The sequence below is a fragment of the Halichoeres trimaculatus genome, unplaced genomic scaffold (assembly GCF_033239565.1).
Source record: "Halichoeres trimaculatus isolate MK-OKI-2021-1 unplaced genomic scaffold, fHalTri1.1 fHalTri1_scaffold_20, whole genome shotgun sequence".
Taxonomy (NCBI): domain Eukaryota; kingdom Metazoa; phylum Chordata; class Actinopteri; order Labriformes; family Labridae; genus Halichoeres; species Halichoeres trimaculatus.
This window is the reverse complement of record NW_027437198.1, coordinates 17115683-17136561: the sequence shown is the minus strand read 5'-3', so window position 1 is coordinate 17136561 and position 20879 is coordinate 17115683. Positions and strand designations below refer to the sequence as shown.

At 39.8% G+C, this 20879-nt stretch overlaps 3 protein-coding genes across 5 annotated transcripts in view; 1 reads left to right on the top strand and 2 right to left on the bottom strand.

Moving 5' to 3' along the window:
- Positions 1 to 104: 104 nt before the first annotated feature.
- On the bottom strand, positions 105 to 9468 carry LOC141809708 (dynein axonemal assembly factor 8). 2 transcript variants are annotated; one of them, XM_074696863.1, is made up of 29 exons: positions 9192 to 9432; positions 9009 to 9113; positions 8838 to 8936; positions 8642 to 8752; positions 8448 to 8541; positions 8250 to 8352; positions 7953 to 8162; positions 7254 to 7532; positions 7028 to 7172; positions 6767 to 6943; positions 6538 to 6678; positions 5234 to 5425; positions 5033 to 5140; positions 4811 to 4955; positions 4472 to 4703; positions 4273 to 4355; positions 3989 to 4143; positions 3680 to 3806; positions 2908 to 3039; positions 2672 to 2830; positions 2251 to 2535; positions 1964 to 2127; positions 1750 to 1882; positions 1453 to 1547; positions 1270 to 1375; positions 848 to 1038; positions 669 to 754; positions 488 to 557; positions 105 to 374 (listed from the first exon to the last, which is right to left on the bottom strand). In XM_074696863.1, exons 1-29 carry the CDS (start codon positions 9276 to 9278, stop codon positions 309 to 311), a joined length of 4080 nt encoding a protein of 1359 aa, XP_074552964.1. In that variant the 5' UTR covers positions 9279 to 9432; the 3' UTR covers positions 105 to 308. The 2 variants fall into 2 exon arrangements, with proteins under 2 accessions (XP_074552964.1, XP_074552965.1); XM_074696864.1 differs by lacking the exons at positions 105 to 374; positions 488 to 557; positions 669 to 754; positions 1270 to 1375 and having other exon boundaries at positions 875 to 1038; positions 9192 to 9468.
- The window catches only part of mrtfbb (myocardin related transcription factor Bb), a 69061-nt gene continuing 57643 nt past the window's right edge, over positions 9462 to 20879 (top strand). Inside the window, exons 1-4 of one of the 2 annotated variants that reach the window (XM_074696869.1) lie at positions 9462 to 9540; positions 14879 to 14994; positions 15083 to 15127; positions 16929 to 17028. In XM_074696869.1, coding sequence (XP_074552970.1) covers positions 17001 to 17028 — 28 coding nt within the window. In that variant the 5' untranslated portion in view covers positions 9462 to 9540; positions 14879 to 14994; positions 15083 to 15127; positions 16929 to 17000. Of the gene's footprint in view, positions 9659 to 14878; positions 14995 to 15082; positions 15128 to 16928; positions 17029 to 20879 lie in introns of both variants that reach the window. The other variant, XM_074696868.1, reaches the window with a different exon arrangement.
- On the bottom strand, positions 10661 to 12394 carry igfals (insulin-like growth factor binding protein, acid labile subunit). Its single transcript, XM_074697019.1, has one exon. The coding sequence runs from the start codon at positions 12392 to 12394 to the stop codon at positions 10661 to 10663; it is 1734 nt and encodes a 577-aa protein (XP_074553120.1).

Sequence of the window (20879 nt, the reverse complement as noted above, 5' to 3'; positions counted from 1 at the left end):
TACAGTTATGCAATGGTTTACAGAGTTCACAAAATTATTTTTATCATCTTGAGAATTAAAATAATTTTTCATCTGAAACGTGTGGATACTTTTTGTCACAAACACAACCCTGAAGATGATGTCGAGTCCTGGAAATGAGCCTGAAGAGACAAGGTGACATCACACCAATTTAATAAATCACAGTCTTTGAACACTCAACATATAAAATAAAAAATAGCTACATCCAGAAATCTGTTTTACACATAGCATTTTAAAGAAATAAGCTAACTAATGGAGCTTTATCATGCACATGTGCACTGATTTGAACCTCAAGGCACATTATGAGAGCTCTCTGGAGACAAGGCATCGAACAGGAAGCAGATCAGTTGTTCGGCCTGAAAAGAGAGAAAGCAATCATTTTAAAGGAGGCTTTTTGATGCTCAACACCTTGCAATATAACATTAAAGTTTTCTAAAGGGGGACTTTGAGAAATAAGTGCATCATTTACCTCTTTTTCACTCTCAGGGTACAAAACCATTTTGCTCACATTTTCAAGGTCTGGTCTCTCCTTAATGATGCTATAATAAAAAAGGCACAAGTTGAAAAACAAAACACTCATTGACATTTAAATATTCATGTTTGCATGCCAGGTTTGCATGGTAGTTTTTTTTTTTTTTTTTTTTTTGTACCAATCAAGAAGGGTGTCAAAGCAGGTCACGACCGCCTCCCCTTGCAGAGCCAGGATGAGCCAGGATGCATCATTGAACTGAGCTACCTTAAAAAAAAACCACAGGAAACCAGAGAAACTCTGCCACTGATTGCTCCATTTGTGAGTAAGTACACTTATCCTAAAAGCCAGACCCCTCACCCTTTCATTCCCTCTTGATGACTCTCGCAATATCTCTCTGACATGTTCCCTCTGCTCATTATCCAGCATGCTCATCCTCCCCGCCACCAGATAGCAGCCTGAACTCAGCAGCTGCTCCAGCAGTTCCAGCTCTGAAGGTGCTCGGTGCTCGGCCTCAAAGGCTATCAGTAGACAGGTTGTCTGCCAGTGGGCTTTGTGTATCAGGAACAAACAAACAAACAAGGACATTTGGTTTGCAAAGTTCATCTGGAACTGAGTCATATTTCAATGTCAATATCAGAGCAGTTGCTGCCAAAGTCACAATAAATGATTAAAGGGGCTCATTTGCCTTGAAAAGTGGCAGCGCTGTGCTTTATTTGCATGCAGGATTGTGAAAGACTAAGATTTGAAGTGCAAAAAAGTATACATAAAACCTGTCCAACCTTTTTGTGATCCTAAGTCTGTGTCAGATGTCTGAGCTACAGAGGTCAGTGTACATCTCTGCTCACGCTCCACAGAAGCTAAAGCATCTGAGCACATTCTGAGTATCTGAAATAAAACACACAAATTTTCTCTCTTAAAAAAAATCTACGCTCCATCTCCTGGACTGTATGTGACATGAATACCTGCTCCTGTCTCATTGTGATGTTCTCAGAGCAGCAGAGCCCATCTGGAAAAATCTTCTTCACATCCTGAATGGCGGTCTGGTATGACCCCGAGGCTGCAGCATGGGTTACATTACTGATCAGTTTTTAGTCATTAAGCACTAAATGACATCACAAAAACAACAGATAACACTCATCAAAAACTCTATTTTGGTACACCTGCTCAACTGCTCATTAACACAAATATCTAATCATCCACATGAAAGCAACTGGGTGCATGTAGACATGATCAAGGCAACCTGTCAAGTACAAACTCACCATATATCCCATCACGCAAAGGAGCCATGTCCTCTTCTCTCAGCACACCCAGCAACTGCCTCACAGCATCCTCCCCCTCCAGGCAGAGAGCCAATGAGGAGCCAGAACACAGGCACTCCAAATCTGCAGGCTCCTGCACACGTCAAAGTAAGAGTTATTAAAGCTGTGCTAATGCTTGAAAACAAAAGCTTGTTTTTCTTTTTCTCTCAGTTACATTTCCTGAAGGCTGTATGAAGCCAGCAGCCCTTGTGTCCAGAGTGAATACACGCAGGCCCACCAACAGGAGACCTCTCAGGTGGAGTTTGTGGACTGTTTTACTCAGAGCTTTATGCCAGATTCTGTGCTTGAAGAGGCACACAGTGAGCTGGATCTGTGGAGCTACACAGAACTAATTAATGATTCATCAAACTTTATACTCTTTCTGTCATTTCATGGAGCTTTAACAGACATTCAGTTCAGATTTTTAAAAACATTTTCACAACTCTTTGGAAAAAAACCCACCAGGAATCATCTCATGCTCGAAGAAGAAAACAGAAGCTTGTCTAAAAGCGACTTCAGGTGTAGCTGACACCAGGATGTTTGCGGGGTAATCATGTGGTAGAAGTTTCCTCAGTGAAGCAACAGCCTCCACCCGGCTGAGTGCACACACCAGCACTTGAGAGGACATCAGATTGTTGACGCTGTCGTTACGAAGCTGCTCTCCCACCTCATATGGAGTCAGCTCCCGGGCCTGAGGTAGAGTCAATGCAGGCAGAAACTTCAAGCCAAGGAGCTGAAACACATCACCTTTAAGGAAAAAAAAAATCAATTAAAGAAAAATGCTCCCACAAACTCCCATTTTGTTATTGATTTAACTGTGTGGGCGGCTGCTTTTTTAACTTTCCTGCCAACACACAGGCAGTGTTATCTAAATTTCACCCACCTTTTGACCTGCCTGTCAGCACTCTGTGTAGGAAGCTTAGACCTTGGCTCAAGTCTTTCCCCACCAAGGCCAAAATCACCACCTGTTCCCTGTCAGGGGTGGAGGACCACTTGGACAGGATCACACGGGAAGGATCAGGCACAGCCCACATACATCTGACTGAATACAAAAATAAAAACTTGAAATGGGCTGCAGTGATGGAGCTTTAATATTTTCACAACACACACAGAGCTTACCAAAGATGTGGAACAGATCACTACTGTAAGGCACAGCATGGAAACACAAGTCTGCCTCTACTGTGTGAGCTCCATTCAGTCTTGCATGGATGCAGCCCAGGAGCTTTTGTGCCTCCAGTTCTCTCATCAGTGCTGCAACAATACAGAAACTGCATTACAAAAAGGAACTAGAAAAGCACTCAGAGAGCACAGAGCTCTGCTAAGAGAGCAACACTTCAGTCTTACTTTAATGTTATACTCCCTTTCAGCAGACTGTCTGCTACAATTTGGTGTCAGTTGCAGGTTTGTACGATGGTTTGTTACCTGACAGTGTTGAAAATCATGATGATCCAGTACAAATTTCATATTCTGGATCTTAATATCTAGAATATTGTCAGGATCTGGATCGTACTTTTACATCTGTCAGAAATTATTGTGACCTTGTCTTGTATTGTTTAGCAAAGCAATCCGACCATCTATCTTGGAGTTATTTACACATATGGTGAAAACAGCCCTAACTCACAATCACAACGAATGGTTTAAAAAAGTCCTGGATCCAGACGGTGATCCGGATCATCTCCAAAATGTAATCACTTTTTCCTTATCCCATTTTGAACACTTCCTGAAAATTTCATTAAAATCTGATTGTTACTTTTTGAGTTATGTTGTTCACAGACAAACAAACTCTGCCAAAAACATAACCTCCTTGGCGGAGGTAATTGAAAAAGCAGACTTGCTGCGTACTGCTTGTTATTTACAATCTGAGATAGATAGAGAGATAGAGATTTCCGACCTGCTGGTAGACGAACACTGTGGTGGGTCGCATTTTCTTTCCTAAGCATCAACACCAAACAAAAGCGGGGCAGCTTCTGCTTCTCCTGTTCAAGATCTACAGTTTGTGTACTGCAGAATACAGGCATCTAGGGGGAACAAAAGTAATCTGTTTAACACTGGAGGCTGATTGGTTACAACCCTTATCAGAACACTGGGGCCATTCTGATCACACATCCTATCACATCACACCTGCACATTTCACCTCCATCCTGCAAAAACTGAAATCTAGAGAGTAAAAAACAAAAAGTCCTCTTCCTGCACGTCTCACCTGCTTGTTTGTGAATCCAAGAAGTGACGCCCCATGCCCCTTAACCTCCAGCCTCTGCAGCCCCAGAAGACAAAATCCTCTGCGTTCACACACAGCCAGAATTTGGGCATAGCAACACTGTGGCATGATAGGTGACACAATGAGGAGTACATCAGCTGTTCAGGGAAAGAGAAAAAGAATTAGCAGCTACTTGACAAAAAAAATGAATACTGTAAATGAAATATGGACACAAGCTTGCTTCTCCTCTTTGTTGTACTTCCTGGCTCTTTATCCAGTTGTGGTACCTTTTGTTGTGGCACACAGAGATGAAGGTGATCTGTAGGAGCTGATCACACTGCTTTTGTGTCTGTTTTGTGCAGGTATAATTCTGCCAAATTGAAAAGAGAGAGCAGCTGTAATGCAGTCAGAAAAAAAAAGATCAAATTGAAAAAATAGAAAAAAAAGCAAATGAATTCATTCATAATTGGAATTCTGACAACAAACCTATCAGGATGTGGTATGAGTCTCCCGGAAAACCACAAGCACAACTCTCTGTGAGCTTGTGGATCTTGAATTCCTCTCTGGTTCACAGTAATAAACTCAGCCTCTCTTGGCAGTAAAGATTGTAAGGAAGTAGTTATCCCTTTGATAACTGAGTGGGCATGAGGGCCTCGAACAGCAAGGGCAAGTACAGGAATACAGGTCTCATCAGTTGTTTGGATTTCTGCTTCAACACCTATAAACAAAGGGGTGGGTATATTTAGACAGTGGGCCAAGCTTGAATCCAGGAGAAACACCAAACCAATGAGCTAAAGTACAGCTGTGGCTTTCATTTTGTTCTACCAGTGCTGTCACTCAGGAAGCTGTGCGGTGCATAGAGAAGCCGCAGACCACACACGTCCAGTCCAGAGTCAAGAACACACTGAAGGGTGTAGTGTGTAGTGAGGGGATTCAGGAAGAAAGCTTCGCCACTGACAGAAACTGATACCTATCACAAAGAAGACAGAGCAAAACTTCAGCTCCTCTACTACTGTGAGGCACACTTCTGAAGAACAACACACCCACCTCTGTGCGCAGCTCCTGGTTGGTGTCTCTCCTCTCACAAACACTCTCCTGAGACTCCACTGTCTGCCAGTAAAAGCCTGGATTTACACCAAATGTCTGATCTATAAACTGCAGCACAGAGACGGGGAAATGAAAATCAGTCCGACAGTTTAATATCAGTGTGTGTGAGAATATTTGAAATGACACTCTGTCGACATGTACCTTTTTCTGAGAGGTTGCAAAGATGAAAGAATTTAGACCAATCATGGGGAGGGACACAGTTGAATTATAAGACTGTTGACCCAGCAGGGATTGCAGCTGAGGTAGCCAGGAGGCAATAAAAGGGAGTCTGCTTGCAGAGAGGAACCTGCAGACGTGGTTGTAAAAAAGTGTGTGGATGTCTTTCTGCTTTATCTAGAGAGAAACAAAAAACAAATGATGAATCAGACACTAAATCTTTTTTTAATTAAAGCTACCATAAGGAACTTTTTGTTTTTGTTTTTGTTAAGTTCTGCACCCCTTGAGTAAACCTTAAACCTCTTCTGCTGATCATTTATACATGACGTATGTGAAGTGCGCACTGGAAATTTTTTTTTAATCTTAACAGCTGTTAAAAGTATACTTATAAAAAAAAGAATAATACATTTAACTTATTTTGCTCAGAGTTTGGGGGTCACTTGTACTGTCAACACATTGTACAATCATTAATCTTATAATACTACAAGATTTTTTTTCTCATATCTTTACTTCAATCACTTTAATCTCACCATTAAAGCTTTAATCTGATAGGTTAATGACTTTGTCCAGAAAATACTGAATCTTGCAACACTAAACCTTTTTCCTCATAAAATTACATTTTAGTAACGTTACGACTTTTTCTCATTGAATAAAATGTTACTCTCATTATGATATGACTTTTTTGGTAACACTACAACTTTAATCTCAAATGTTAAAACTTTTTTTTTGACACTTTTTCTTCTGTCTCACAGCATTCTGACTTAAAATAAAAATATAACAACTTTACTCTAATTACACTCTAACTGTTTTTGGTATCATAAGAACTTTATTTTCATAACATTATGACTTTTTTCTTGTAACATTTCTACTCAAATCTCATAACATTACGACTTATTCTTGCTTCATACTGAATCGAGACACTTTCTCATGGGATTATGACCTCAATCTCCTCATGTTACTTTTTTTCTTAGCATTAATATTTCCATCTTGTGTTATGTGAATTATGTGATTTTTCTCCACATATAAAGGCCATTTCTCATAACATTATGGCTTTATTGTAATAAAACTATGACCTTTTCTCCACAAAATATTGTTTTTTTTCTCATAACATTATCTCTGTTCTCATATAAATGCACTGCTGTAATCTCACAATGTTATGATTTTGATCTCTTCGCATTACAATTTCAGTCTTGGAATCTTATTCTGATTCACCATAGCTTAAATTTTCTGTTGGGTCTTAGATTGTTTGCAGAAGCACTTCTTATCTGTAGCTGTAATTTGCTGTTTACCGTTGGTGTATAACAGTGACGAGCCACAACTAAAACATGCAGAGCTAGCCCGTCTTTTGTCCACAGCTGCTGAAGTCCTGCCACCCAGAATGGCACTTTGGCAACACCCTTATCTTCATCATGACGTGAGTTTGGGCCAACCTGGTACACATTAAGAAGAGCATAAAAACAGGTATACAAAGAACAACCAGTGGAGTACAACATTAAAGAGGAGCTACTGTTCACTTACTAAGGATAGAAACCAGGCCACCAAAGTGTTGTAGATGTGTGATCTGGCTGCAGCTGAATACTGATAAGCTCCATCATAAACAACACCAGGACTGGAGAGGTTGACTCTCAGAACCATACGCCCTTCACTTCCCATATCTACTGGTAGTGTGGACAATGACTGGAGATAGGATGCTTCCTACATGACAAGTAATCAGTGCAGTTTTGTTGATCTACATTTAAACATTTGAATACTGTGGGATTAAGCTGTGCTTGTGCTTACAGAGTGGTAGAGAATATTCGTCCTTTCCTCAGCTGGCTGCCAGTCGTGGACAGATTGAGTTGGACAATGTTTTCCTAGTTTCTCAAGAATTTTTTTGCACTGCTTCTGTTGCAAGGCCCTCCCAATTTGCTGCTTTTGCTGGTTACTGAAACATTGTTATGGTTAAAATATCAAAACATATATATTCTCAGAGATATGTGAAATGACTGCAGTTAGAGAAACATACTTCTGCTGCTTGGGCTCTTTGATTTTACTTTGGTGAGATGTTTCCTGACTTCTGATTTTTGTTGTTATGAGCCCAAACTGTGCAGGCAGAGGTTGTTCTTCTTCTTTTGGATGGTGCGACTCATTGCTACATGTAGACTCTGCGTGATGCTTTTCTGTCAGTTCTGCTTCACTCCTTTGCACCAAAAGTAGGGGATCTGAATTTTCATCCTGTGGATTATTTCCTTTACTTTTATTTTCTCTTATTTTCTGTAGCAGCATGCTTTTGCCAGTCACTTCCCTAGAAGGAGAGAAAGACAAAAAGGACGGAGGCAAAATGCACAAAACAAAAGTGTGACAAATTATTTTTAAAGAGGGGTATCGTGCATGTGTGAGGTCATTGCTTAAGGATCTGCGAACTGGTTCACAACACTTTTTAGGGACAGGTCTCAAAAACAAAGATCTGCCCATAGCTCTGCCCCCAACAGGCCTTCAGAGGGCTGGCCAATCAGAGGTAAAGGGGTTTGTGACCCATGAAGTCTTAAAGAGACAGCAGCTAAACAAAGCATTTCAGACAGGATTTTCTACCCAAGTGTGAGGAAAAAATAGATTTTTTTAAACAACTTTAAGCCATGTAAAGCTACTACAAGGGTACCAGATAGACAGTATAAAGCTTTAAAAAAGCACAATACCCCCTTTAAGCATGATATGATGTGTTCACCTGTTCTCCACTTGTGATCCAGTGAGTACTCTAAGATGATCTGCATTTGATATTTCCTGTTGAATGTAGTGTTTGGTTGTGAATTCTGATGAAAGATTAGGCGGTGTTAAGGAGAGTTGGGTTACAGGATCAGGGCAAAGCAGGTCAGTGTAAATGGTGGGGCGTTCCTGTTTGCTCAGCTCTGATGATGTATTTTGAGTATCAGTCTGCCTGCATGAAAAAAGGGAGATTACTATTACATTCTCACAAATTTGCTACAAAATGTTCAATATGACAAATATTCAATATCAAAAATACCTGGTGGGGTTTGGACTCTCTGACGCAGACTGAGAAGACTGACTTTGGAATAAATCAACCAGTCTCTCCATTATATTCTTCTCAGATCTGACTCTGCAATCACCTATGAAGAGGCTAATACTTTAACTCAAGATAAACTCACCCTCAATTTTAACAGTTTGGTTTTAGAGGGGCATAACTCATAACGTAAGTAACTACCTGCATCATGTGTTTTCATAGGCTGTTTTGGCAGAGACAGTTGGCCTTCCTGTAGCTCTTGTAGGACATGGTCTAAATTCCACTGGTCAAGTTTCTGAAACAGGTATTATTAAAAAAAACAAAAAAAAAAAAAAACAACATACTTTAGGATAGGCACCTTGAAACTACTGACCTCTTTATTTGTCAAAACTCACCTCAAAAGAGAGAACAGGAAAGCCCTCATAAGTTTTATTGTAAGAATTTTCTTTTCCTGTATCTTGATTGCCTCCGTCTCTCTCCAAATCAGCTCTCTCACAAGTAGCTGCCTTTTAACCGTGAAACAGGTATTGAAAAGAAAACGATAAGGATGAATTAGGAATATTCTCTCACAATTTTTTTTTTACCACATACCTCCACATTAGTGTAGAATGGTTCTGTGTGAATCTGTGTTACAGGAGTGCCTTTGAGTATTTCATCATCATCGTCCAGAGTCTCTTCTGTCTCCAAAAGCTTCAGAAAATGTTACGATAAGAGACGTGAAGCCAAACTGATGTCAATGTTTATCATAGGTTTGTGACTTACCTCAATCTTAGCATCACCTACTGAAAAAAAGTCAGAATCTTCAGGCACCGTCAGGGATAGACCAGCTGGCCTTTGATACAAGGTGATACTCTCCTCATCATCAGACTGTAACAGGAAGAAAAAAATATTAACACTTGTTTTAGGACCTGTTTTGTTAGACTGGGGACGGTAAAAATAACATACCGAGAGGGAATCCGAGTCAATGGTCAGGATACGTTGCCTCACTCTCTCCTGGATCGAATCCCAGCACGTTGATTTTTTCAGGTCCATAACACCGGTACAGCTACAGCTACATCTGTTCTACACGGGAGTTGTTTCATGTTTCGTGTCGCAGTAAAATATCAGAGGACGTTTCGTTACCCTTGGCAACAGAACGCGTCTCCGTTAAGGCACGTGCTGAACGTTAAAAGTGCTGCCTTCAAGTAAAGTCGGAGAAATCTTAACTTTCCTCATCTAGGCTGCACAAAATTCCAACACATGACCTAAACAGACCTCTGGTGTACCTGCTGTGTGTCAAAAGAGTGGCAGAGAGGTACATTTTATTCATCCTGCACAGTCGTATATGCCCAACTGAGTTGTATCTATCTTTAATGCGCCTGCTAGTCTTTTTGCTTCTGAAAGTGCAACTTTGCTCCATGTTAACCTGCAAGGTAAGCTAGCTGCTGGTCAGTATTAGCAAATAGCAACTGAGTGCAACGTGTAAAACATTTTACCGCTGTCAGTGTGTAGGTTTTCATGGTACTTTCACGAAGAGAACATTTCCCCCGTCTTTGATAATTTGCTGTTTTTGGTAATTAATGAGAAACGCGTGTTTTGTTCGTTTCTGGTGGTATGAGTTGTGTTGGTAATGTATTGTACTCTACCCCCTGTTTGTGGCAATGCAATATGTTGGAAGCTGGTACAGAAACATAGATTTAAAGACAAACAACCAAACAAAACCTTGCATTTTCTTAGCACTTTGTGAATAGTTTTATTTTCAAGTAGCAACTTTATTACACTCAACAGTAAACACAACATGGCAATTTAAGAGTTTTAATAGATGAATGAGAAATGGTTCTATCCTGTCTGTAAATTGTGTTAAATGTCAGTCCAACCTGCCCAGACTTGTAAATGATAAACTGAAGGTTGTGATTTTATGTTATGCAACAGTTTCCTTATGGTTATATTGATTCAAGTCACTCAAGTAAACAGTACATTTCAGGCGGCTCATCTGCAGCTCTACCACTTTCATGTCCTCTGGTTTGTTTCGAACTTACATCAAATGTGTCACATTTAAACGTTTTTACTGTGAAAAAAAATAGTTTGTGGTAAATTAGGGAGGGGTAGTAATTTTTTTTCCTCTGCAGGGAGGTGAAAATTTCGGTACTTCGGCCAAGGAAACAACATGATTTTTTTCGAAGCTGGAGAAAATCAGGATAAAGCAGATGTGAAACAAACCATGCACATGTATGATACATAGAGTTGAGCAACAGCTGCTATACTGCCCAATATACGAAATAGTGCCTCATGAAAGAGTTTCAACAACACAGAAAGCCAACATTGTTTATATTTAAAATCTTAAAAGCTAAAAAAAATTGGAATTTTCAAAAATATTTTTACACATTTTTTTTTGACACAATCCACTTCCCTCCAAAAATCTGTGTATATTTTGATTAGCAATTCTGGAAGTGTTCATTATCAATGTCCCGCAGGTCTTGACCAGCCAGGCGTGGTGGACTGGTGCATGTGATGTTGTTGTATATGGTGATAGTTGTATCAGGTTCTTCACCCTCTGCATGGGTCTCCACTTGCCGAGGTATCACCAATGGGTTTCGTAAACTGTAATTTCTGAGTGGCAAGGCGCCGCAGTCACATTTCCAACGATTTCCAGACAGCAACACCTTTTCCATGTTCTGTGGAAAATCTGGGACCACGCTTGTTAGAGCATTCGCCCTCAGGTCCAGGTAACGCAGCCTTGGGAGCAGCTGCGTGGTGCCATTCTGCAAAAACTGTCGGCATTCATTATTGGACAACAGCAAATACTCTAGATTCTTGAGGCCTGAGAATGTATGGGATGTAAGAACCTCCAAGTTGTTGTAACTCAAGTCTAGCCCCAGTAGGCCCACCAGGTCTACAAAGCTCTGTTGTTCCACCACTGAGATGTTATTGTGCTGCAAGAAAAGCCTCCGTAGACCAGAAAGTCCGGTGAAAGCATGAGTTGTGATCCTTGTTAGGCAACCTCTATCTAGATGGAGGCTATGTAGCTTTGATAGGCCTTTGAACACTTGGTCAGGCAGACTGTGGAAGCAACTTCCAGCCAGGTTGATGACAGCCACATGAGATAGGCCAGTGAAACTACCAACTTGTGCTTCTTGCACCTGGTTATGTTCGAGCTCCAGGACCTCCAGATGACCAAGTCCCTCAAAGATCCTTTCCCCCAATGCTCGGATTTTGTTGTAGCTGAGTCGTAGCTCTTCTAGATACTGCAGATCCCGGAAAGTCCTGGGTCTTATTCCTGTGATGGTGTTGTTGGATAGACGTAGAACGTGAAGACTGAGCAAGCCAAAGAAAGTGTCGTCATGGAGGGAAGTTAGTTTGTTGTTTGTGAGATCCAGCCATCTTAGTGACCTCATGCCTCCAAATGCTCTTGGTGCTACTGTCATAATCTGGTTCTGGGCAAGGTAGAGCTTTTGCAGCTTGGTAAGTTTAATAAACACATTGGCTTTGATAACTCTCAGGTAATTTCCAGTCAGATCCAACTCTTTGAGCTCAACAAGGCTTTGGAAAAGCTGTGGCTGTAAGTAAGCAAGTCGGTTTCCTGCCAGAATGAGCTCTCGCAGACCATGCAGATCCTGGAACACCGTCTCAGGCAGAACTGCTATTGAGTTCCAGCCTAGGTTGAGCAGCCACATTTGTGAGAGTCCCTCAAACAGTTTGTCCTCGATGCGAGTGAGCTGGTTGTTATGCAGACTCAGCGACCCGAGGTAAGGTGTGTTCTGGAACACTGTGGCTGGTAAAGTACGCAGGCGGTTTCGCTCAAGGTGAATGTGCGCAAGTGACCTCAGTCCTTTAAAAGCCTGAGGGTCAATCGTAGCCAGCTGGCCACTCTGAAGATTCAAAAAGTCCAGGTTGGTAAGATCCCTGAAAGACGATGCGGGGAGCGTGGTGAACAAGTTTCCATCCAGCCAGACTGAGTGAGTGGTCAGGGGCATGTCAGATGGGACTTGCGTGAAGTTCCGGGCACTGCAGTACATGTTGAGCTCGAAACTGTAGTCATCATGGAAACAGGAGCACCCCTTCGAACATGGGATAGGCTCCTCAGTCACTTTATCTCCTGCTGTGTCGGGGTCTGGCAACACCAGTGATGTTCCCAGCACCCACAACACCAACAACACGACGGTGTGCATTCCAGCTGTGGATATGAGGCAAACATCAATTTAACCCAAATTCCAGTTGTTAAATGAATGCAGTCATGGCCTGAAAATAGAGTATTATCCTCAAATGTTCTATATCTTACCTTGCATCCAAGCGATCTTAGTTCAGGGTGTACGGGTTGAGAAAAACTGAACCTTGTGCGGTTGTTTGTGTGATGAATGGACAGTCTGCCAGTCCCACCCCTCTCTTCTTTTGTCAAGTTCACTGTGCAGTTAACCCATTTATTCCTGCAAAACTTGAGTTAAAAGTTGCCAGTCATGTTTCAAACAATGACTTGGTGTTTTACTCAGTCACCTTTTTGTTTGCAACACATAATCTGATGTTCTCATGGTTTGAATTGTTATAGAAGCTCTCAAATGAAAATATATAATTCATAAGCTCATTTCAAATTGTTTCAACTGCACAGTTTTAATTATGATTAATACTGTTAAAAATTTAAAAAGCGCTTTCATTTTTCATATACCTAGGTGTTATGACTAAGTGGCTTTTAGTGTTTACTAATGTCAGGGTCCTGCCTCTGAGTGCATTTGCAGTAGATTTTAACTGATTTACAGTGGACAGAGATAAGATGAACCCTGTGCACTTTACCCTGGACTGAATTAAAGATCGTCCCTTTATTCAGACCAAACCTTTGACGTGGTCAGTCTCAGGACAGCATGAAGCAGAGTTTTGTTCCACTTCTAACGCCAAATTCAGAAACATAAACCACGTTGTGAATAAGATATAAGCCCTGCCTGCCTCAGTTATTTCTGATGTCTTAATAAGATCAAGATCTGCATGATGACTACGAATGTCCATTCAGAACACCTGCACCATTCCTGTTTTATTCACTAATTTCACAGTTAAGCATGAGGGCAGTTCAGAGGTCTGCTTCCTAATCACATCTGTGATCATAATGACTAACTTTGTGTTTACTCTTTTCCTGGTATCGGGGTTCTTTTCCACAACCATGTACCGGTCATGCTCTAAAGGACAACCAAACCTAGATAAGACTGTAAGCTAGCATGAATCTCATTGACTGACTTGTCAACAGTGGATAGATAACACTTAAAAAAAACTCAACATTTAATAAATCCATTCAAATCTGGAGCTCTAGCAAGACAAAAGGTTACCAGATTGTCTGTTTTAAAGTCATGAAATTTCTTTTTTCTATGTAGGCCTACCCTTAGGTTTGAAAATGTATTTTTATTTTTTTTACTCCACAAATCCTTAAACTGATTAAAATTATCAATAAATATGGAAAACCCTAGCAAGTTTTTCATTAATATTTTTTTTATTTTAACTCTGTCAGTGATGTCTTTGTCCGTGTTACTGATCCTGCAGAAAGTTCTGATACTGTATGTGAATCATTTCTACTACTTTGTGTTCTTGCCAGTAGAGGGTGCTGCTGATTTGTTGTTATATCCAGACTCAAAGATTATGTATTCTCATTCTCCCACTTGGTACTTTGCTTTTGTGTAATGCTAAACAGAGTATGATATGAAGGGATAAGCTGGTCTTATTAGTGCAAAGCATACAGTATCTTTAAATACTACTGGTTAACAGTTGACCCACCCTCACTTCTTATTTTCTTTCAACAGATGATAGCTTGTCTAGTTTTACCACACCAAATAAGACTAATACATTTTTACAAGAGAAGAAAACAAGCTGTATTGTTAAATAATAGAATAAAGCCCACAGTGGTGACCACAGTGAGCTGCCACCCTTATTCCTTCAGGTTTGGCAGGTGCAGTGTCCCCCTGAGTAGAGGAGAAGACTCTTTATAGAAATAGTGAACAGCAGAATCCTCCAATGTGGCAGTAAATGTGTGACTGCCTTACTCCTTTGCTAAATTTTGTGCTGCCTCAGCAGTGGAGAAGAGCCCTGACAGGCATGATGTCAATCTAAATTGGATGGATGCTGATTAGTGTTGAAGCCCATCATGATGTCTGCTTTGCTCTAATGCTCTGTAGAGAAATGTCAGGGCGCTCTTTGACAAAATCTGTTCGGTCTGTGTAAGCCTCTTGGTTCATCTCTTTTTTTACTGACTGGCATTCATTGTATTTTCTGCAGTGTCTGCAGACACTTTTACCCACCTGTCTTTTGTCTGTGGATGGAACTTGGTAATGTGCTGCTGTCATACCAGACAAGGAAAGTCATGAAAAGGTGTTGCTAATCTTGCTGAGCCTCTCTTCTTTACTTATAGATTAAGAACGGTTGTCAATATGTGTCTTTTATTGACCTCACACAAAAAAATCAGAAAGTCCTTTTGGAAGTTTTGAAGTGTTACGGAAAAATTGCATTTTTTATTTTGTGTCTTGTCACCTATTGGAAAGCTATTCATTCATTTTAAGCTCATTGATTTTATTGGTAAAATGTGACTCAACTCATATCTAACACCATGCACAGACACATAGCAGAGAAAGAAAAGAAGCATGTCTTTCATAACATACCTGTGTCCTTTTATTTATGGGCAGGGGGACTTAGGCCATCAAGTTTTTCTCATGCCAGGGCCTTATGTCCAGCCAGCTGAAGACTGCAAGAGGTGATACTCATTCATCATGATCTTGAGGGAAGAAGCTGATTTTTTGAGGTATTAGCAGCGGGATGCACACATCTTAGCATCACATCATTACCACAAGAAGAGCTTGAATCAGAATGTGTTCTCTGTCTTTCCTCAGGTGTAAAGTGATACCTTTTCCACTTCCTTCACAATAAGACCAAAGGTGAGAGCAGCAGGCTGAATATTTTCTTGTTTACATTCTTAGATTGTACTGTATGGTGGATAACAAAGGGCTCAGTCAACACTGCCATCACCTGGTTGAATATTAGACCATTATTCCTCCAGAGAGCAAAAGAACAAGACTGACATCTCAAAACAAGCTTGTTCAGTGGCCCTCTGCACAGAGAGGTGACAGTGGTGCAGCTGTGCTTCCTCAAACCCTCTGACAGACAAAGACCCTCGTCACCCCTGTGGAGTCTATTAATAACTCTCAGAGCTCACAGATAACATGCTGCTCTCTAGGAGCAGAGGAATCCATAGCTGCGTCTCGACATGTGGAAGGTGCCGGAACTCAGGCACTGTTTCTGAATTGATTGTGATCGCTGTGACCAGAGAAAATCATTGCAGCTGATGACCCCGCAACAGCTTTTGATTTTAAATGTGTGAGCCACCCTGCTGACAAATCCTGTGTGATTATGAATTTTAAAACACTATAGTGTCCAGTTAAACAATCATAAATATACATCTGAAGAATTTAATAATAATAATAATAATGACCATGACAATAATAATAATAATAATAATAACAATAATAATAATAATAATAATAATGATAATAACAACAACAACAATAATAACAACAATAATAATAACAACAACAATAATAAAATAATAATAATAGCAACAACAGTAAAAATAATAAATCAGATTTATACAGCGCTTTTTGAAGTTACTAAAAGATGCTTTACAAACAGATGTAAGTACATAACAAATAAGCCCCATAAGCATGACGTCATTGCTTAGTGTCACCAAAACATAGACTAAACTTAGCAGTAACCCGTCAAAGACCCCTCAAGTGGCTTCAGTCTTCAGGAAAATAGATTCTTGTGTGACACTCTTGTGACACTTGCTGCAGTTTCTCTCATATGCTGTTAACTCAGTTTGGAATACCACAAGAGTCTGTCAATCAGTCTCTGTTTTTTTTATTGAACAGGAAATTAAAACCTTTAAGAAAAACGAACATTAACTTTGATAACTTATTTCATTGAGTAGAGTAAAAAAGAATAATAATAATAATATTATTTTTTTCCCAATTTATTGCTTGAACTGTTAACACAGGGGATGTATGACCCATACTGCAGCCAGTCAGCAGAGGGAGCTCTTTACCGTTAGCTTCATTGTCAGCAAGCATTTACACCAATCTTCTAACAGACATGTTAAAAATAACTATACATGAATACACAACCGTCATGTTAAAGATTTTTTGTTTTCTAGCTCACAGAGAGACATTGATGTAACTCCAGTCTGTTTTGTAACAAACTCCTCACTCTCCTAAAAGACTCCTCACAAGGCAGAGTTTGATTATGGGATCCAAACACTTTATGAGGATTTGAATATAAGGCAGCAAAATAGTGTCTTTAAATCACCACATCAATCGAATGGGAGAAAGATTTCTACAAGGTGTTAATTTTTTCAAGTTTGACCATAGCCCATGTGCAATGGCTGGGGGGATGTTGCAGCCAGTCACCAGGGGGAGCAATTTTTGTGGAGACCTCACTTCAAGCCAGCAAGATGACAACCAATTTTTTTACAGTCTATGTTTCACACACTAAATTAAGACACACATTTCAAGTCACTTAGCATCCCTGACGAATCTTTTACATTAAATTTACTACCTGCATAATCAAGGACATTTCCCTCTGACTGGGGTAAAATCGTACAGATGCCAATCTGTTGTCATTTAAAGAAATCTGTTTTCCTAATTAAAGACTGAAACTGTCTCTCCATCCTCCTGTCCTGTGAAGGTTTACCCAGCAGATTCATTACATGGATGAAACTTCTGACTTTGCTGAAAAACCTTCAAACACACAAAGACAATGTCAGCGTTTGAGGTCTGGAAGACAGGTAAGAGAAACTACATACACACAAACACACTTCAAAGTCTGTCTGAATTAGCTGCCAGGTTTGAAATCATGGAGGGGAGACATGGAGCAGTTTCAAGCAGCTGATGAATCCCAGGAGAAAAACAGAGCCTTTTCTTTTCCCGTCAGTTGTTTATCCATTGAATTAGACAAGGACTCAACTGAAGGACACATTTAGTGGTTTGTTTATTTTGCTTTGACTTGTATCTGTCAGTTTATTTTCTGTTATCTTCCAGTGAGAAAATACAGTTTCACGTCAGGGGCTTGACCCAGAAAACGACTTAAGAGTCCAAAGCCGTACTCTTGTATCGTGATGCTTTTTTAAAATTAATCTCCGACCTCATCATAAGGCAAAGCCTAGCTCACTCTCCATATTCCCTGTATTGATGCGAAGGAAAGGAGGAAAGGGAAGAAAGTAAAAAGGAGGGGTACTGGCATTACTTTTCCTCATCCAAATCCAAACCTTTCACTCTGAAATGACCCATTTGTTCCACATTCATCATAGATAAGCAGGTAAAACTGTGTCATCGCAAGGTGATGAAAATGGTAACATGTTATCAATGTGTCGCCCAGAGCTGCTGCTCCACATTTAGAGCAGTGAGGTGAATAAATGTGGATAGAAGTGTAGGTCAATAATGAAAAATATCACTGCGCCTGTGGGATGAGGGGAATATTTGGATAGTTCCTTTTCTTAGACAGGGAATAAAGCTCCAAGAAATCAATTTGACAGAGTTTATTCTTTTGTCCCAGAAATGTTAAACTTTTTTGGACTCAAAGACTTCTCACAACACAGCATGGATCATAAGTGGTATACAGCATGTCCTTCAACATTAAAACAGTCTTATGAAAGCACTCCTTGATATAGCTTATTTTGGGCTGCCAATAAGAAGAAGTTTCTGGAAAGCTGAAGAGGACATTTAGTCAGAACACTTTTCTTCAGATCTGAACTTCCTCCAATCAGAATACACTGTGGAGAAGTTTATTATTTATAGCCCAGCGGTAATTTTTCCACTCACAAGACACATTGTGAGTTTGATCTCTGGAGAGGTATAATGCTGCTTCATTTCATCAGATTTTATTTAGTCTTCTCAGTTTTGTTGTCCTCCCAGTAGAAAATGCTTCACTGTAACAGCTGTGTGTCTTTGAGTTGGTGTTAAAGGAGCGTTTGGGGAAATGCAGAAACTTAATTTCATGATGTTGTAATGCAGAAAGTTTAACATTTGTGGCAATGATGAAGGTCAGAAATGTGCAGAAATAAAGATATCAACTCACAGATCCTCAAACCAGGAAATAAAACTCAAAATAAAAGTCATGTTGCTGGTTCCAATATAGAAGGAGATTATTAAGTAGTTTTATAAACTCTGTGTTTCCCTGGCTTGTCTTATGTATTTCTAAATTTGTAAATCAGTCATGTCTAAAATGTTCCTGCCAGAACCCACATGAAGAAAAATAACCCCCTGTCCTGAGCTTTTTTAATTCTTTGCTGTGTTTTTAAGTGCCCTGTTCTGAAAACTAGAAGCTGAAGTGAACTTTATTTTATCCAAAATGGATTTTTCTGCATCTCATTTTCACTCACCAGTGATAGCTTTCATCACACAGATTTGAATACACATAATTTGTTCTCTCGTGTCTGCGTATCACTCAGTGACATGTTCCGTGCAAGATCAACATTTTGTAAAAGGGATTTTGAAAAGTGCTCTTCACTGCCTTGCTAATTCTGTGCAATCAAAAAGGTTTGAAAGCCTTTTATCAGGTAACCATGAAATGGTGATGCTTCATACTTTCATTCTTTCTCAGCAGAGTACAGCAAAGACTTAAGACTAACACTTCTACATACATTTCTCTTATTATGCACATTTTCAGGCTTGGACTTAAGACATTTGTCAGATCATTGTACGAGATTAAAGTTGAAATGTTACAAGAATTAAATCTTTGTGTACGGTCATAAAGTTACAAGAGTAAAGTCAAAACTCGGTTGTGATGTAAAGAGATTTAAGTCAAAATGAAGTCATATTTTATTTTATTAAATCAAAATAATGTTGTAAAGTCACATGATTCGCAACAGTGGTCGTCAGCTGTGAAATTCAGCTACATGGGATGACCCATTTCCCTCATTACTGATCAAGAGGGCGACTGATGTTTTGAGATCCTCCTTTAAAATAATTCAGCATTCATTCAGATCAGCAATAACAAATTTTTATGACTTTTGTAACACTACAGCCTTATTTTAACTTTTATCTTGCACATTACATCCTTAGTTTGCCTTCAGTCCTATAATACTTTCACTACATTTTGAATTTATTCTTGTGACATTCTGATTGTATTTTAACCTTAATCTCTTCCATTACTACTTAATAGCCTCCACCAAGGAGGTTTTGTTTTGGGGAGTTTGTCTGTTTGTTTGTCTGTGAACTATATAGCTCAAAAAGTAAGCAATGAATCTTCATGAAATTTATAGGACATTTTCGAAATTGATTAAATTTTGAGGTGATCCGGATCCTTTTTTTTTTAAGGATTCTTTATCATTGTGAGATAGGGCAGTTTTCAGCATATGTGTTTATATCTCCACGGTAAATGGTCGGATTGCTTTGCAAAACAAAACAGGACAAGGTCACCACCGTCAGGTAACAAATGAGCGTACAGACCTGCAACTAACACCAAATTGTGGCAGACATTCTGCTGAAAGGGAGTATAACATTAAAATAGTACTAAAGTGACAATGTGTGACAATCACAATATGCTTGGCAGGGGTCTGCGCTCTTTGAGTGCTTTTCTAGTTTCAACTTTGATCTCCAAGTAGTACAACTTTTGGGGGTTTCACAGTCCATTGTTTTACTCTGGCCCTTATCCTCTGTTGTACTATACTCAAATTTTGCGTCTCTCTTCAGCTGTCTATCCAAAAATGGCTGAATGCCACCGAAAGATGACTTTGAAAAAAGGTCACTTCTGTTAAGTCAACAAGCCAATATTGTGTTTGTTTATATAAACCAACCACGTTAAAAGCTTACTCAGAAACTAAGCTCTGAAACCTTTACTTTAAATGTGTTGGGGGAGTAGACTGATGTGAACTTTGTACAAAGGCAGGACTCACAAAATAAATGTCCTGTAGGAGTTTTCCCTCTAAGAATAGTGCAGGTCTTTATGTGTTTCTGGTCAAGGACTGATGGGACTCTGTGACTAAACTTGGTCACCAGAATTTTTTTATGAGACTGGCAAAGAAAGGGTGAAAGGCCCTCCATAGACTGGATATGAAAGAAATAATGAGGTAGAGAGGTGCAGCCAGTCTGAGACGACAAAGAGAGTGAAAAATTAGAAGTCATGTCTGTGACTTCAATGACTTTCATCTTTTAGTGAATAGGAGGAGAAGATGGAAAAGAATAAATTAGAATCAAATAAATAAATGATGTAGAAAATCTTTCAGTCCATCCAGGGATCCTTCCCGGTCAGTTTGCTGGTCTAAACTGATAGTGAACCCAAGTGTTTACAAAGAGCTTTTCAGGCATCCCATGACAGCATTTTTGTTTACATTTCCTTTCATCCTCCATAGTCACAAGATATCTACTTGTTGTAATGTCACTTTTAGCTTGTATCTTCTGAGGAACGTTCAGAGGAAGAGTATGGATGTTTAAAAACTGATACCAGGTTTGGAATAACTTGTGATACAGCATAAAAAGGGGAAAAAGTGGAATCGAATGCTACAAACAGCCCCTGTTCTAAAATACCAAGTCTTTTATTCCTGCCTCGTTCAGCAGAAAAGACATCCCAGTGTCTGTCTGACTGTGATGGAGACATCTCTCAGAGGAGCTCCACGCTGCTAATCTCTGTGTGCCTCCT

Coding starts and splice junctions, on each gene's coding strand:
- LOC141809708 (XM_074696863.1), bottom strand. CDS start 9,278: ATGGACCTGAAAAAATCAACGTGCTGGGATTCGATCCAGGAGAGAGTG. Junction 4,956..5,032: donor ACCAGGAGCTGCGCACAGAG/GTGGGTGTGTTG, acceptor TCTTTGTGATAG/GTATCAGTTTCTGTCAGTGG. Junction 375..487: donor ACCCTGAGAGTGAAAAAGAG/GTAAATGATGCA, acceptor CTCTCTTTTCAG/GCCGAACAACTGATCTGCTT.
- igfals (XM_074697019.1), bottom strand. CDS start 12,394: ATGCACACCGTCGTGTTGTTGGTGTTGTGGGTGCTGGGAACATCACTG.